The sequence below is a fragment of the Arachis stenosperma genome, chromosome 4, assembly GCF_014773155.1.
Source record: "Arachis stenosperma cultivar V10309 chromosome 4, arast.V10309.gnm1.PFL2, whole genome shotgun sequence".
Taxonomy (NCBI): domain Eukaryota; kingdom Viridiplantae; phylum Streptophyta; class Magnoliopsida; order Fabales; family Fabaceae; genus Arachis; species Arachis stenosperma.
In genome coordinates this window covers 5,346,858-5,363,603 of record NC_080380.1, presented here as the reverse complement: position 1 = coordinate 5,363,603, position 16,746 = coordinate 5,346,858, and the positions used below count along the sequence as shown (strand labels likewise).

The 16,746-nt window shown below is 36.4% G+C and overlaps 3 protein-coding genes across 3 annotated transcripts; all 3 read left to right on the top strand.

The window, feature by feature from the left end:
- Window positions 1-536: 536 nt before the first annotated feature.
- LOC130973101 (dihydroxy-acid dehydratase, chloroplastic) lies at window positions 537-5,601 on the top strand. Its single transcript, XM_057897512.1, has 14 exons — window positions 537-1,167; window positions 1,540-1,611; window positions 1,803-1,850; window positions 2,310-2,464; window positions 2,566-2,760; window positions 2,839-2,950; window positions 3,492-3,561; window positions 3,653-3,711; window positions 3,833-3,956; window positions 4,056-4,126; window positions 4,227-4,328; window positions 4,667-4,747; window positions 5,008-5,166; window positions 5,277-5,601. The coding sequence occupies exons 1-14, from the start codon at window positions 646-648 to the stop codon at window positions 5,325-5,327; spliced, it is 1,821 nt and encodes a 606-aa protein (XP_057753495.1). The 5' UTR covers window positions 537-645; the 3' UTR covers window positions 5,328-5,601.
- Window positions 5,602-6,341: 740 nt separating this feature from the next.
- Window positions 6,342-7,644, top strand: LOC130977093 (probable aspartic proteinase GIP2). The gene has a single exon (XM_057902101.1). It carries the CDS (start codon window positions 6,342-6,344, stop codon window positions 7,620-7,622), a length of 1,281 nt encoding a protein of 426 aa, XP_057758084.1. The 3' UTR covers window positions 7,623-7,644.
- Window positions 7,645-9,332: 1,688 nt separating this feature from the next.
- Window positions 9,333-10,848, top strand: LOC130974461 (probable aspartic proteinase GIP2). The gene is made up of 2 exons (XM_057899339.1): window positions 9,333-9,819; window positions 10,034-10,848. Exons 1-2 carry the CDS (start codon window positions 9,333-9,335, stop codon window positions 10,846-10,848), a joined length of 1,302 nt encoding a protein of 433 aa, XP_057755322.1.
- The last annotated feature ends 5,898 nt before the right edge of the window (window positions 10,849-16,746 follow it).

Here is a 16,746-nt window from a genome sequence, read left to right as displayed (position 1 = left end):
TTCATCAATCATCATATAACAATAAAGTTGACATTTTGTCAGTGCTATATTAGTCTTTTTATACATTATTTTAGAGATATTTTGGACATTATATCACGTGTTAGACCTATTACCGTTTAATACATGGTATATCAATATTTCAATAAAATAAATGACACATGTGAAAATCTTCCTAAAATTTGTATGAAGCACACTGACAAATAAAAAATTTCAACGCCACCCAAACAAGTTTAAAAAATAAAAAAAGGGGCTGAAGAGACATAAGTAGGTAATTGTTGGATCAACGGTAGAGAATTCTCAACTACTAAGGATTTTGGGGAGAAATTAAGTGAAAAAATATAAGATGAAAAAATTTTATATCTAACTTAAAATTTTAAGATGCTAAATTAATGGATCTCTCATCTTATAAACTCCTCATTCTTTCTTACTTTTTTCGATGTGAGACTAACTTCATCACACATTTACAACACTAACAGTAATAAGTGACAAAAAATTAAGAGTCAATTGTCATTTCATGTTCATAATCATACCTACCCTAGCTAAACCCTCAATCCCCTTCTCTAAAACCTCTCTTCACTCTTCACTCTTCACTCTTGAATCTTGAATCTTGAATCTTCATTCCTCTCTTTTCTCAATCATCACACAATGCAGTCCACTCTCTTCTTACCCACCTCGCTCCCCACTCTCCGCCGCCGCACTCTCCCCTTCTTCTCCATCAGAGCCTCCCAATCCGCTTCCTCCGTCACCGTCGACTCCCCGCCGGAGTCCTCCTCCTCCGCCGCCGCCACCCAAAAGCTCAACAAGTACAGCTCCCGAATAACCCAACCGAAGTCCCAAGGAGCCTCCCAGGCCGTACTCTATGGCGTGGGTCTCTCCGAGGACGACATGGACAAGCCCCAGATTGGCGTCTCTTCCGTCTGGTACGAGGGTAACACCTGCAACATGCACCTTCTGGAACTTTCCGAGGCCGTTAAAGAAGGCGTTAAGGAAGCCGGCATGATCCCCTTCAGGTTCAACACCATCGGTGTCAGCGACGCCATTTCCATGGGTACGAGGGGCATGTGCTACAGCTTGCAGTCCAGGGACCTCATCGCTGATAGCATTGAAACCGTTATGAGTGCTCAGTGGTATGATGGCAACATCTCCATCCCTGGCTGCGACAAAAATGTAAACACTTTTTACCTTCACTTTTCAACTTGTTTTTCATAAGCAAGGTTTTAGTTTTGTGTTTATGTGAATGGGGATATACAAAGGTTACTTTTTTTTTAGAGTGAAGTTCTTTTAGTTCAGTAGACCGGAATATAGAATAGATAAAAGAGTGTTTTTGCTAACTTTGTTTTGTTGGGTTTCTTTAGTTTGCAGATTTGGTGGATTGATTTTTGTTGGTTAATACGTTCATTTGTCTGCAATAGCTCAGTTGTTAGCTTGTCAAGTTTCCAATTTCTGCTGTATTGCTGTGATTACTTGTTTTGTATGTTTTGGAGGAGTTGTAGATTGTATTCTTTTAGTAGTTGAGTCATACATCTCACAGTTTTACAGATGCCAGGTACAATCATGGCAATGGGCCGCCTCAACAGACCAAGCATTATGGTTTATGGTGGAACTATAAAGGTAGGAGGAAATTTGGCTATGCCTTCTTGTAATTGTTTTAGACTTCATTTGATCGATGTAATTAGCATGTTTGTGAAGCCAGCTGCAGCCCCCTAACTGTCCATTTCCTTAGTGAAAATGTGAAATGTCATTACTGATTCTGAGGTTGTTTATATTCTTTCTAATGTTTATTGTAATATTCCTTTTTGCAGCCTGGTCATTTTCAGGGTAATACATTCGACATAGTATCTGCCTTTCAGGTATAAGAAATAAATGTCTCTAGTCAAATTCCGTCTTATTGTGATTTCTGTTTAGTTAATTTCTTCATATTTGATTTTGCACCAATTAAAACAAAGGCAAGTTTTTTCAAGAGATAGAAGAAAGAACTTAATGAGGAGAGTGGAAATATTCCTTGAACAGTTATTATGAAAATGAATAAAAGAAAAACATATACTAACTGGTTCTCTCTGAAGTCCTTTATACTTGCAAGAAATTATTAGAGAAAATCGTATATTATCAATTAGGATGTCATATTCCCTATGTCTGGAGTCTGGACCATCTTCCTAGAAATAACAGAGCTCCTCTTTAAATCGAAAAATTGAGAATTTTGTAATTGTCAGCACTTTAAAATGCTGTACTTTATAATATATATCTGTTTCCCTGAATATCTCAGAAGTTGGATACCACTATGTCACATTTAACCAGAAATTTTGCTGTAGATTTATGGTGAATATGTGAGTGGATCAATTGACGATCAATACCGACAAAATGTTCTCCGCAACTCTTGCCCAGGTGCTGGGGCTTGTGGAGGAATGTATACAGCCAATACCATGGCTTCTGCAATAGAAGCTATGGGAATGTCTCTTCCTTATAGGTAAGTATGTTATGTAGGTTGACATTGTTTTTCCTCATCTTTTTTGGTCCCAAGAAAAATAAAATAACATATGTGGTTTCCTTTATTTTTTACTTCTATAGCTCATCTACACCTGCTGAGGATCCATTAAAGTTGGATGAGTGCCGATTAGCTGGAAAATATCTTCTCGAATTGTTGAAGATGGACTTGAAGCCCCGAGATATCATCACTCGTAAATCACTACGCAATGCAATGGTTATAGTTATGGCACTTGGTGGATCTACCAATGCTGTGTTACATTTAATTGCTATAGCCAAGTAAGTGAAGTTTGGTGCCAAACATCTTACTCAGAGATAACAATTCTAATTGGAAAGGTCATATAATGATTTTGGCAGGTCTGTTGGCATTGAATTGTCTCTTGATGATTTCCAAAAGGTTAGCGATGAGGTTCCTTTCCTTGCAGATCTCAAGCCTAGTGGAAAATATGTCATGGAAGATGTTCACAAGGTATGTATTTAATTTTTATGTTAACTAATGGAGTATTGCTTCAGCTTTTTTTTTTCAATGGTACCAAATTAGGTTGTAAAAAAAAACTCAAGAAAATAAAGTGAATGGTGTAGAGATGAGAAATATTGCATTCAATGGGTATATAGGATAGGATAAAGAAAGAATGAATTAGAGTGAAATTTGGGGTTGTACCCACTATGGAAAGGATGGTGCAATTTCAACTTAGGTGGTTCGGTCATATGTGGAGTAGGCATGATAAATCCCGAGATAAATCACATGGAGGGAAGCTCGGCAGTTAAAACTTAAGAGTTGACCGAAAAACTCTTGGAGAAACAACTTAAAGATTTAGGTTTAAATAGTTTTAAAATAGATTTGGTTTATTATATGGTATTATGGCACTCTCTTATCAATGTAAATGTAGCTGATCCTGCTTAGTTGAACAAGGGTTGATTGTTGTTATCTTTCTTGAAGTCATGCTTGTGGTGCCTATGCTATTCTATTCTATCATATATTGCTTGAAACTCATTTTTGTTTTTGATAGATTGGAGGGACCCCTGCTGTTATCCGCTACCTTCTTGAGCAAGGCTTTCTAGAGGGAGACTGTTTGACTGGTATGGCCATTTGTCTTTGTGTGTTTACAAAAGAAGATTCTTTCCTGCAGAATATGCATGTCACTAATAATTGACATACCTCTTCTATAAGTTACTGGGAGGACACTTGCTGAAAATTCTGAACTTGTTCCTCCCTTGTCACCGGGCCAGGTACGAGTATCATGACATTTATGTTTAATTTTATCAATGCTAATACTTCACAGTTCCCACAATTTGATGTTAATGATTTAATCTCTTGCAAGCTACAAATTTTGTGTTATGTGTGGTTCAGGAAATAATAAGGCCTATAGAAAATCCCATAAAGAAGACAGCGCACATTCAAATATTATACGGAAACCTTGCCCCACAGGGTTCTGTTGCTAAAATTACTGGAAAAGAGGGGCTATACTTCTCTGGTGAAGTTTCTCTCTGTATTTTATGAATTTCTTAAAATATTGCTTTGGATAAATTATGTTTGCCTGAATCACATGTTAATGACATGGATTTTTCAACAGGCCCTGCACTTGTATTTGAAGGAGAGGAGTCAATGATTGCTGCCATTTCAGAGGATCCTTCAAGTTTTAAGGTATTTCTTTCCACTGCCTTGTTACGCTTTACACGGATTTAACCACTGCTAAATTGAAATGATTAATTGAATCTCTGCATATGATATTCCACTTTGTCAGGGGAAAGTGGTTGTAATTAGGGGAGAGGGACCTAAGGGCGGTCCAGGCATGCCTGAGATGTTAACACCAACAAGTGCAATAATGGGTGCAGGGCTTGGAAAGGTCTGACCTATGATATCTTTGTTTATTCTATTTACTTTCTTTGTAATAGTCTTTTCTACGGGTAAACAGTCTTTACTGTAGACATGATACACAATAAAGCTCAATAGTGTCGTCTGATCCATGTGGCCGACCCTACCTAGTGGGATAAGGAGGCTTTGTTTTTGTTTATTGTTGTTTTTTCTGATATTGTAGGAGTCTCAATTAATATGAATCCTTGTCTATCTATCTATCAATGCTGGTACAAATATGCTTAATTTGATTTGATTTTATTTTGTAATTTACAAGAGAACGTGATAATGGACCTAATTATTGATATTTCTTACATTTGGATGCTGCAGGAAGTTGCCTTGTTGACTGATGGGAGATTTTCAGGAGGATCACATGGATTTGTTGTTGGCCATATATGCCCTGAAGCACAGGTTAATTGACTATGCTATATTATCATTTTATTATGGCTATAATAAGCTTAAAAAAAATTGAAGATGCTAACAATGTAAAATTTTTGATATTCGATCAAATGATTTTCTGTAACATGTTCCTGCTGTCGTTATATTATCTAAAATGATAGAGATAGAGATGGTATTTATTTCGTGACATGTTCTTGTACTCAATCTATGAAGAAAAATCTTATAGTTCCTTGTAGCAGCTGATAATACTTGTGGTTTAATTGATGTTACAGGAGGGTGGTCCAATCGGCTTGATTCAAAACGGAGATGTCATCAACATCGACGTCCAGAAGAGGAGGATTGATGCTTTGGTATCCGACGAGGAGATGGAGGCACGCAAGAAGAATTGGTCTGCTCCGCCATACAAAGCTAACCAAGGAGTTCTCTACAAGGTATGATGAGACATGAAGTTCCTTAAGATGCAACAAAAGAAAAATGGAAAAATAAATATTTTATTTCTTGTGCTTTTATACTTAGATTTTATTTGGTTTCTGAAATGCAGTACATTAAAAATGTGAAATCAGCTTCTAGCGGATGTGTGACGGATGAGTAAAGAGAGAGACAGAGAGAGCAGAGTTTTGGTGAGTAGCAGAGGGAGAAAAAGAGGGTCATATATGTGTTTTTTTGAGGGTGTTATTAATATTTAGGCCTAAAAGGGTGCATAGCAATGTAGCTTGATGTATCTCTTGTGAATTATAATTATTCTTTTGCTACTTCATTATGGACCAGTTATCATTTTTGTAATTTTTGTGTGAAATTGTTTGATGTTGTGTATCAGTTAATGAATAAATGTTAGTTTGAACATTTCTCTTAGGAGAAATGAGAAATCAATGTTCTTAAAATAGATTTCATCATTCGGATGCATAATAAAGCTCAATATTTTCTGTTTTCTGTAGACAAAAGAATCAAATAAAAAATAAAAATAGATAAACAAGTATAAATAACATTCAACAAAGCAAAAATCATTTAACTACTTCTAGATTGCCCTATGTACGGAAACGTCAACTTGGGCAACCCAAATTGATTCGTTCATTTAGGACTGACTTCCTTCACTTTTTTTTTTCTTTTTTTTTTCAATTAGTATGATATTTTATTATATAAAGTCACTATATTTATCTTTTTGTCACTTAATAAAATCTAAAATAAAAAATATTTTGCAACATTACTAAAAAAATTGATATCTATTTCCAAATAAATTTGTGTCCACCGTTTCAAGTATGCTAATCCATCAAGCAAATGATGGTGGTATGGGCACATTGGATATTGGTCAACGGACTAATCTTGTCTTTATTTGGAATAAGTCAACCTTATTACATTTACATACTTCTATAGCCATCAAGTCTACTTTCACCTTCACTTATCTCTAGCTGTTAGCTCTTAATTCCTATCTGCTGTGCCCACCAAGCTGTCCAAGCATCAATTTTTGACTAAAATCAGTGGACAAAGAATCATAAATAATATATCATTCATGAGGATATGATCCACACATGCATGCTGCTCTTTCTATAAAAGGGTAACTTAAACATTATTAACAACACATCAAACAAACACCTTTGCCTTCATCACAATGGCTACTACTACATCTTTTGCCATCAATTTTTTCATCCTATCAATAATATCTCTTATCTCACTTCCATGCTTATCAGCATCCTCACACTCTCCCTTTCTCCTTCCAATCAAGAAAGATTATTCAACCAACCTCTTCTACACCACACTTGCCATAGGAACACCATCAAAGAGCTTCAATCTAGCCATTGATCTTGCAGGAGAGAATCTTTGGTATGACTGTGACAAAAACTACAATTCATCATCCTACAGCCCTATCACCTGTGACTCAAAATCATGCCCCAAAGACGCAAATGGCTGCGTTGGCTGCAATGGTGCATTCAAGCCAGGATGCACAAACAACACTTGTGGTGCCACAACAATCAACCAACTAGCAAAGTTCATCTTTGGTGGTGGTTATGGTGAAGATATAATAGTCATTTCTCAAATGAAAGTTCATGGCTTGATTTCGGCCTGCATTGAAGCCGAAGGATTCACTTCCGGTTCCCCTCTAGAAGGTTTACCTAAGAGCACTAAAGGGATCTTAGGCCTTTCAAGATCACAACTTGCATTACCAAATCAACTTGCATTGGAAAACAAGGTTCAACCAAAATTTTCTATCTGCTTACCTTCTTCAAACAAGTTAGGATACACCAATTTAATGGTTGAATCCATTGATGGGTCAGTGTCCAAATTTGTCCAAACCACACCATTGATCATCAACCCTGTTTCAACCGGTGCTGTTTCTGTCAAGGGCGTACCCTCTAAGGAATACTTCATTGATGTCAAATCAGTTAAGATTGATGGCAATGTTTTGAACATCAAGCCTTCACTCTTGTCCATTGACAACAAGGGAAATGGTGGCACCAAAATCAGCACAATGAGTCCTTTTACTGAGCTACAAAGCTCTGTGTATAAGCCTTTCATTCGAGATTTCGTTAAGAAGGCTTTGGATAGAAAAATGAAGAGAGTTGCTTCAGTTGCACCATTTGAGGCATGCTTTGATTCTAGAACTATTAAGAAATCTGTCACTGGATTTGTTGTTCCTGCCATTGATCTTGTGCTACAAGGAGGAGTGCAATGGAGAATTCATGGTGCAAATTCAATGGTAATGGCAAAGGAGAATGTGGCATGTCTTGCATTTGTTGATGGAGGGACAGAACCAAAAATGTCATTTGTGAAAGCATCAATTGTCGTTGGAGGGTATCAGTTGGTTGATAATCTTTTGGTCTTTGATTTGGATTCATCAAAATTAAGCTTCAGCTCCTCGCTTTTGCTCCATAATGCAAGTTGTTCCCACTAATGAATAATGTTACAGTATAGGACCATAGGTTATGTTGTGATGCATTTCAATTTTGTTATTGTTGAATAATAATATACTGTTATGGTGTTTATTTCTTTGGAGCAGAATAAATAAATTATGTTTGCTTTTGTTGCAAACATTAATCAGTTAACCCATTGGTGTATTAGTGTGACATATTTTGATATATATATTGTATAATTCTACTATATCTCTTCATCAAGAGCAATAATTCTACTTTGGAGTTTGCTTATTATTTCTTAATTTGTAATTGATGATTTAAGGCTGAAATGTAATTGCAACATTTGGATGTTTGTCTAAAGTCTACAAGGAAAAAAGACTTGCGAGTTGAGAGAGACAGTTTATTCAGTAGATTTTACCAACTGACTTTCTGAGTGGCCAAGATTGCAAGTAACTAAGTAAGTGAAAATGTGTTCTTTTGATAACAATTACCTTTACTTTTCAAAGATCTAAACTTGATTTTTTCAATCCTTTAGAGAATGTATCAGTTTTAATTAATGCTCAAATTTGTAATTTAGAGTAAACAGTATATTCTTTTTATACAACTAATAATTATTACACATTCTTGCTTACTTGAAATCATATTAAAATTCAAAAAACTAATTGCTCTAATGCAAGGGTTGATACTTGATATATCATTAATATCATTCAATTGTATGGATCTTCAGTGGACACAAATACAATTCAATGTCTTTTTTTTTTTATTGTATTGTTATGTATGTATATAAATAAAAATTGTTAGATATCTAACTTTTAATTCTTATAATTAATTATTGTACCTTAATTTGTAGTCTCATTTACTGAATAATTTTTTAGATTTGGATCCTCTAAATTTTTAATTTCACTTTACAAGGTGAAATGTAATCTCTCACCATTTATTTTATAGATGGGACCAAGAGAAAATATGAGTGAAAAACTATTCTAAAGTGAGAGATCACACTTTACTCTCTCGAGTGAAAATTCAAAATTTAAATAATCTAAATTCTAATTTTTTATATAAAAATATTATTTTTTACCTAAGTCTAGTTTCTTTTAAAATACTGACATATTTGTTTACTTTCATTATATTAAAAGATCAATATATCTATATACAGTGAGTGATATGGAGTAACAGATGTTCTTTTTACTTAACAAGTGATTCATATTCAAACCAGATCTCATACTCCCTATAAAATCTCTTGAATAATTGCCTCCACCAAACAAAATTTAAAAGGGAGATAGCATGGCATTTCAAACATAGATATAACTCTCAAGTGCATGGTATCCACTTGTGGCAACCTGTACGGAATGTCAAGATAGGCAACCAAAGCAATAACTGAATTGTACCTTGGAATGCAAAATGGGAGACAACTCACCTTAAGTTATCTTCATGTAATAATTGTTAAAAACTGTTAGATGATTTAACCGATTAAACTGTTATTTAACGATTTTTAGCTATCATCTTTACGTGAAAACATCTTAGTACTTACCCAAACAATGTGCCATCATCATCCAGCAATTGATGGTGCTACGGCCACATTTATAGCAGCTGAAGCATCCATTCTTGACTAAAATCAATGCTCAAAGAATCATAAATATGATAATGATCAATCATCAGGATATGATCCACACAAAAACATGGTGCTCCATTTATAAAAGGGTAACTCAGTTAAGTTAACAACACATCAAACACCATTGCCTTCATCTATCACAATGGCTACTACAACTTTTGCTATCAACTTCTTCATCCTATCAATAATCTCTCTTTTATCAGTTCCATGCTTAATATCAGCATCACCACCACATTCTCCCTATCTCCTTCTAATCAAGAAAGACCCTTCAACCAACCTCTTCTACACCACACTTGCCATAGGAACACCATCAAAGAGCTTCAATCTAGCCATTGATCTTGCAGGGGAAAACCTCTGGTATGACTGTGACAAGAACTACAATTCATCATCCTACAGCCCTATCAGCTGCAACTCAAAATCATGCCCTGAAGATGCAATCGGCTGCATTAGCTGCACCAGTGGTCCCTTCAAACCGGGCTGCACAAACAACACTTGTGGTGCCTCTGCAATCAACCAATATGCAAAGTTCATCTTCAGTGCTGGTTTTGGTGAGGATATCATAGTCATTTCTCAAATGAAAGTTCATGGCTTGATTTCGGCCTGCGTTGAAGCCGAAGGATTCACTTCCGGTTCCCCTCTAGAAGGTTTACCTAAGAGTACTAGAGGGATCTTAGGCCTTTCAAGATCCCAACTTGCATTACCACTGCACAAACAACACTTGTGGTGCCTCTGCAATCAACCAATATGCAAAGTTCATCTTCAGTGCTGGTTTTGGTGAGGATATCATAGTCATTTCTCAAATGAAAGTTCATGGCTTGATTTCGGCCTGCGTTGAAGCCGAAGGATTCACTTCCGGTTCCCCTCTAGAAGGTTTACCTAAGAGTACTAGAGGGATCTTAGGCCTTTCAAGATCCCAACTTGCATTACCAAATCAACTTGCCTTGGAAAACAAGATTCAACCCAAGTTTTCTCTCTGCTTGCCTTCTTCAAACAAGTTAGGATACACCAATTTAATGGTTAAATCCATTGATGGGTCAGTGTCCAAATTTGTTCAAACCACACCATTGATCATCAACCCTGATTCCACTGGTGTTGTTTCTGTCAAGGGCGTGCCCTCTAAAGAATACTTCATTGCTGTCAAATCAGTTAAGATTGATGGCAATGTTGTGAACATCATGCCTTCACAGTTGTCCATTGACAGAAAGGGAAATGGTGGCACCAAAATCAGCACAATGAGTCCTTTTACTGAGCTACAAAGCTCTGTGTATAAGCCTTTCGTTCGAGATTTCGTTAAGAAGGCTTTGGATAGAAAAATGAAGAGAGTTGCTTCAGTTGCACCATTTGAGGCATGCTTTGATTCTAGAACTATTAAGAAATCTGTCACTGGATTTGTTGTTCCTACCATTGATCTTGTGCTACAAGGGGGAGTGCAATGGAGAATTCATGGTGCAAATTCAATGGTAATGGCAAAGGAGAATGTGGCATGTCTTGCATTTGTTGATGGAGGGACAGAACCAAAAATGTCGTTTGTGAAAGCATCAATTGTCATTGGAGGGTATCAGTTGGTTGATAATCTTTTAGTCTTTGATTTGGATTCATCAAAATTAAGCTTCAGTTCCTCACTTTTGCTCCATAATGCAAGTTGCTCCCACTTATGATACATGGCATTTGAATTACTCTTATGCTGAATGGGAACAATATATTGTATGCTGTTTATCTCCTTGATTATGCATGTTTTCTTGGTATCTGTAGTAATCCCATCTGTCAAATTTTGTAAGCAAATTTACTATCTCGGTGCTGATGCTATGACCTTTATTTTCAATAATTTTAGATCAATGGTGAGATTAGGTTGAAATGCTCTTTCAAAAACTCTCAATTAATCTCTCTGGTAGATCAATATGTTAATTAAAATTGATAAACCAGATTTTATAGGTCATACTATAGTTTTGTACATTTTAAGGACTAGATAATTTTAGATATAATTTTTTCTTTCCACTTGAGAGAGAAAAAATCACATATGACATATCTAAAGAAAGAAGAATTGTTTAAATTAAGATTAAGGATCAAACACTGTTGGTGTGCACAATTGTAACGATGATCATAGTCAGAAAAAGAAGGTAAAAGTAATTATTAATTAATAATCTTGCATATAATGAATGCTCATCCATTTTGAAAAGTCAACTCGTCTCTGCTTCACCCCATTAAAGGGGCAACTTATTTCATTATATTATTTATTGCGGGCCTGCTACACATACAAGCCTACAAGCATACAAGTTGGCCCAGCCCAAAGAGAAATCACGCGCACCAAAAGAGATAACATGGCGCGTCAAAGTCACGCGCTCAACACTCAAACGGTTATTATGGCAGACTCTTCCACTTCTTCCACTTCTTCCTTTCTCAAGGCACTTCGAAAACAAGGAAACCCTCCCATTTCGAGCGAAATCAAAGTTCAAAATATACAAATCGTTCTTCGAAACTCCATCAAAACACCATCAAACTATCGTGAAGAATCTGAAGAGAAACAAAGCAACATACTCAAGTAAGTTCATTAAAATTCCTGTATATTTTACTTTTCTTCTACGTCGTTCTTCTAGGGTTTACTATTATTCTTGCTTCTTTGTTACAATGTTCTAGTTCTACGTCGTTCTTCTAAGTTCTACGTCGTTCTACGTTGTTGTTCTAAGTTCTCTGTTATTGTTGTTGATTTTTGGGGGTTTATTCCGTAGATTCGGGGGTGTATACTGCTTAACCTTGTAATGTGGCTGATATTGAAGCATGGTGAGTGATCTGACTAATATCTATACGCATGTATCTGAATAATATCTATGGGTGTATCTCACTGTTATCAATGGGTGTATCTTGCTGATATCTTTGGGGTGTATCTGAATCATATATATGGGTGTATCTTACTGTTATCAATGGGTGTATCTTATTGTTATTAATGGGTGTATCTGACATATATATATGGGTGTATCTTACTGTTATCTTGGGTGTATTGTTCGTTTCAGAGAAAATGGCAGCAAGAAACCAAACAAAAGACCTAAGTGTGCCACACATCTCCTGAGTGATAAGTTCAGAAACATGACTGAGGAGAAGAAGGCAATTGTGAGGGATCTTGGATTCGGTGGGTTGATGCACATCCCACTAAGGGTGGATCACCAACTCTTAAGGGAGCTGGCAAACAACTTCAAACTTGGGGAGAACAAACTGAAGACAGGATATGGTTCTTTCCAAATAACACCAAGAAAAATAGGTCATGCACTTGGCATCAATGCAACAGGTAACTAGCTTAAAATTATAGGTGTATATTAAGTTGTTGCTTGGGTCTATATAAGTTGATGCTTGGGTGTTTTTGAACCGACTTGGATACTTTGTTGTCTTCCTTTTTGTAGGAGATCTTTCCTGAGAAAGTTGATATAAGAAACTTTCTGATGATGACAAAATAATTTATAGAAGATTCCAGGGTAAGACCCTCAAAGTCTTACTGATGAAATGATGGAAATCGGCGTTGGCAACGAAGAGGAACGCCTGATGTTCAAGAGGATATTCATCCTCTACATACAGATGGCGTTCCTTTTGCCAACGACGATAAACAAAATATCGCCCGTGCACCTGGCCCCAATTTTTATGATGGACGGCATATCAGAGAGAAACTGGGGGGGGGGGGGGCATGTTTTGACCTTCATGGTCAAGGGCATCACAGACTACTAGGAGAAGAAGAAGAAATCAATTAATGGCTGCCTCTTCGCCCTCATGATAATCTACTTTCATCTTTCAAAAAACAAAGGCAAAAACAGGACTCAAAGACCACCAAAGCCCTGGATTGCCAACTGGACTAAGGAGCAGTTGGTGGAAAGAATGTCTGCAGAAAGACAGGAAATTTTGGTAAGTAAACATAATAAGTTGGGTGTATTTTATTTACCTGAATGCTGCTAACTAAAATATCTCATGTTTCAGGGGATTCTGAAGATCGCAGAGACAAGAGAAAAAATGAAAAAAAAAGAAAAAAAAAAGAAAAAAAAAGAAATCAAAAAAACAAAAAAAAGGAAGGCGAGTCCAACTTCGTCTTCGGAGACAGAAACTACTGACAGTGACACTTCTACCTCTGAGTCTGAGGCTCAAGAAGACTCAGAGGATTTAGGAAGAAAACACCCCAGCAAAAAGGAGAAAAAGTAAGAACCATACTTGGGTGTAATTTCTTTTTCGAGTTGGGTGTATTTTGTTTGATCACGTTGGGTGTATGTAGTTTATTAAGCAGCGTGTGTTTCGTTTGCTGCGTTGGGTGTATATTTAGTATTCAGTTAGGTGTATCTTGTGAATTCGTTTGGGTGTATTTTTAGTATGTTCTAAATGATGATTGTTTGCCTTCCAGAATGGACTCCAGAAAAAGAAAGTAGAGGCAAGAGGAGTCAGATTCTGATTCAGAATCTGAATCTGAACCAAGTGATGAGTAATGTCCTGAAATTATTACTTCTTTCTTTTGGCTTCATTATAAAGATTTTGTGTATTAATTGAAGTGTCTATTATTAACTTATAGGAGTGAAGAATCATCACCTGCGGAGAAGGAGAAGAAAAAGAAAAAACCAAAAACAACACCAAAAGAGTAAGCACTTCTTTCATTAATATTCTGTGATAAAATTAATTTTTTATTTCTGATTGGTATTCTTTTTTTTCCACCAGAACACAACAAGAAAAGAAAAAAGTTGTTGTGGAGGATTCACCTCCTGAAGAAGATCAATACTTTGATGGGTACAGTACCTCGTAAGCTATATTACGGTCTATCATCGTAATTATTTTTGTTAACATTTTATTTTATGAATGTAGTGAGAGATATGAAATATCAAGTGACGAAATCGATGAATGGCTAAGGGGAATCGTTGATAAATCTGCTGCGGAGGGGTATGTCTTGTGGGGCTGTGTATTTGAGATTTTTGTCTGTTTTGTTTGCTAATAATTGTATCTTGTTTCGCAGGGAGAACCTAGCTGACCTGCGATCGACAGAAGGTCGCTATGTGTCCTCTGAAACGTAAGAAGCTTTATTATTTAATAAAATCTTGTTATCATGATTTGGATGTATATTGTGGAACCATTTGGGTTTATTTTGTGGATCAAGTTGGGTGTATGTTGTTTACTAGGGATATTTCGTTTGTTTTGTTGGGTGTATATTGTCCATTCGGTTGGTTGTATCTTGTGCATTCATTTAGGTGTATTTTATACCTGTATCTTATTTTGTCTGAATAACATGAAATCTGTTTAGACTACTGGCTGTGAACTTGGGAAGTGATGATCCTTCCTCTCAAGGACGCACAGAACAGAGTAGCGTAAACCAGCCATCGCAGAGCATGTAATTTCTCTTTCAAATAACCGTTACTTTTTTTCTTCTATTACCTTCTACTTCTAATTCTGTATATATTTTTTTTAGAAAAAAAAGCCCTTATTATTTTATTCAAGAAAAAAAAGGCAGCAAAAAAAAGAAAAAACTGCAACTATGTAAGTTCTCAAAAAACAAAGCCTGTCTTCTTTTTGAATTGTTCGGGTGTATTTTTTTACCTTTTTTGGGTTATTTTAGGTTGAGTCCGACTGACTCGAATATGATGGTTGTGAGGGAACAAACACCATCGGAAGCGCTTGCAATGTGAGTTTTCCAAGAATATTTCAACCTTATAACCTTATTATTTTCAAAGGCGTTGTTAACCTTTCATTTTTCTTCTTGTTTAGAGTCCCGATCCAGGTTTTTGTGCCGGCATCCCAAACAACTCCTGAGACAGATTTTGAACCAACCCCTGCGGATTGAAGGGACTACAGAAACGTAAGAAAGTATTGGGTGTATATTGTTTAGGGTTGGGTGTATTTGCTAACAGTTTGGGTGTATATTGTTCCTGATCAATTTTTTCTTTACGCCATGATTAATTTTGTGTAACTGTGCAGCACTCCTGAATCCCCCAAGCAACTTCAAGAAATCACACCCACGCTTCCCCCAGCTCCAACTAAAATGTAAGTTCATCAGACTAAAATCAATCTTTGCTTATCTCCGTATTATTATTCTTACTCTTATTCTTATACATCATGACACAGTCATCCAGCCGCAGAAGACGCTGCTGCCCCGTTGATGATGGCACGGACAGCAACCTATGTTCCTAAACAGATTCAGGGATGCCATCATTCAGCCTTGGACTGACTGATTCAAGCCAGGAGGGGGCGTCAACGCAGGAGACAGAAAGGGAAAAATCTCCAGAAACTGCAAGTATGCTAGAACAATTAGACACTTTGGTCCAAAAATTAGCAAGCAATGCGGCGAAGGGAACAAACGAAAGTCCACAAATTCAGAGGGAGACTGGGAGAGAAAGTTCTGCAAAGTTTGAAACTCCAGGGGGAATAAATCAAATTACAGATGATATGAAACAAAAGTGCTACATCTGGGGGACGAGACTGAAGGAAGACGCAAATGGCAATACTGACGAGTATGAGGAGATTTGCAATCTGATTGGCAAAGGAGAATACATTTTGATCAGATCGCACCTTGCATCCCTCCAGGCAAAAAGTGATATAGAATGTCATGTAATATTAGACTAACATTAATGTTTTTACACCAAAGTAAACTGCAATGTTTATTAATGTAAAATTGATTTCGGCATATATTTCTAGGTATCTGCCATCTGCCTCATCCTAAACCAGAAATGAAAAGAGGTTTCAGGAACAAATATACTGTCTCCCCCCCCCCCCGATATTGGTAAGTGTTACTTCTACGAACTTTGGGTGTATTTTATGCATTAATTTGGGTGTATTTTTGGGTTCGATTGGTGTGTGTGTATTTTCAGTATTTCATTTCTTGTTTCGCAATTCTTGCAGAGCATGGCACTTTCGGATCACCCAAAGAGGGAATTCATATCCCCGAAAACGAAAAAGGAATTCAGGGTGAAAGCCTACCCGAGTTTCATTCACTTCATAGATAGAAAAAAATTAAGTTCGCATCCATATGTAAGTTTTCGTTTCCTAAATTTGTTAGTACGCTTATTTATTTACTTATATGCCAAATAAAATAACACACTGTTGAAATGTGGCAATCCTTCAGATTTTTGCTCATGTTTGCCACTCGGGACATTGGTGGTTATGGCTAATAAATACAACAAAGCAGAAATGTCAAATACTTGACCCGCTACACAAAAAAGCTCCAAGCGATGAGAGAAAGGACATTAATAAATTCACTGTAAGTTGCCTCTGTCTTCTTTACTTTAATAGATAGGTCTATTTCGAAGGTTGTGTTGGGTGTATATTCTATATTCATTTGGGTGTATCCTGTGCATTCATTCGGGTGTATTAATGATTTGTATTGGTATTTAAGGGATATGTATTTTCAAGATTGATAACATATGCCGGCGGGAAACCTCTGGAGAAAGGCGAGAAGGAAAAGAGCATCGTATGTTAAAATATCAGGGCAAAAAACAAGGTATAAATTTGTGAGTCTGAACATTAAACTTTCCTAAATGAGATTTGTAATTTATTTTCTTCGTTTTCAGCTATGACTGCGCTATCTACGTTATGAAGTGGCTTGAGTT

Coding starts and splice junctions, on each gene's coding strand:
- LOC130973101 (XM_057897512.1), top strand. CDS start 646: ATGCAGTCCACTCTCTTCTTACCCACCTCGCTCCCCACTCTCCGCCGC. Junction 1,612..1,802: donor TTTATGGTGGAACTATAAAG/GTAGGAGGAAAT, acceptor TCCTTTTTGCAG/CCTGGTCATTTTCAGGGTAA. Junction 2,465..2,565: donor GGAATGTCTCTTCCTTATAG/GTAAGTATGTTA, acceptor TTACTTCTATAG/CTCATCTACACCTGCTGAGG.
- LOC130977093 (XM_057902101.1), top strand. CDS start 6,342: ATGGCTACTACTACATCTTTTGCCATCAATTTTTTCATCCTATCAATA.
- LOC130974461 (XM_057899339.1), top strand. CDS start 9,333: ATGGCTACTACAACTTTTGCTATCAACTTCTTCATCCTATCAATAATC. Junction 9,820..10,033: donor AGCCGAAGGATTCACTTCCG/GTTCCCCTCTAG, acceptor TTGAAGCCGAAG/GATTCACTTCCGGTTCCCCT.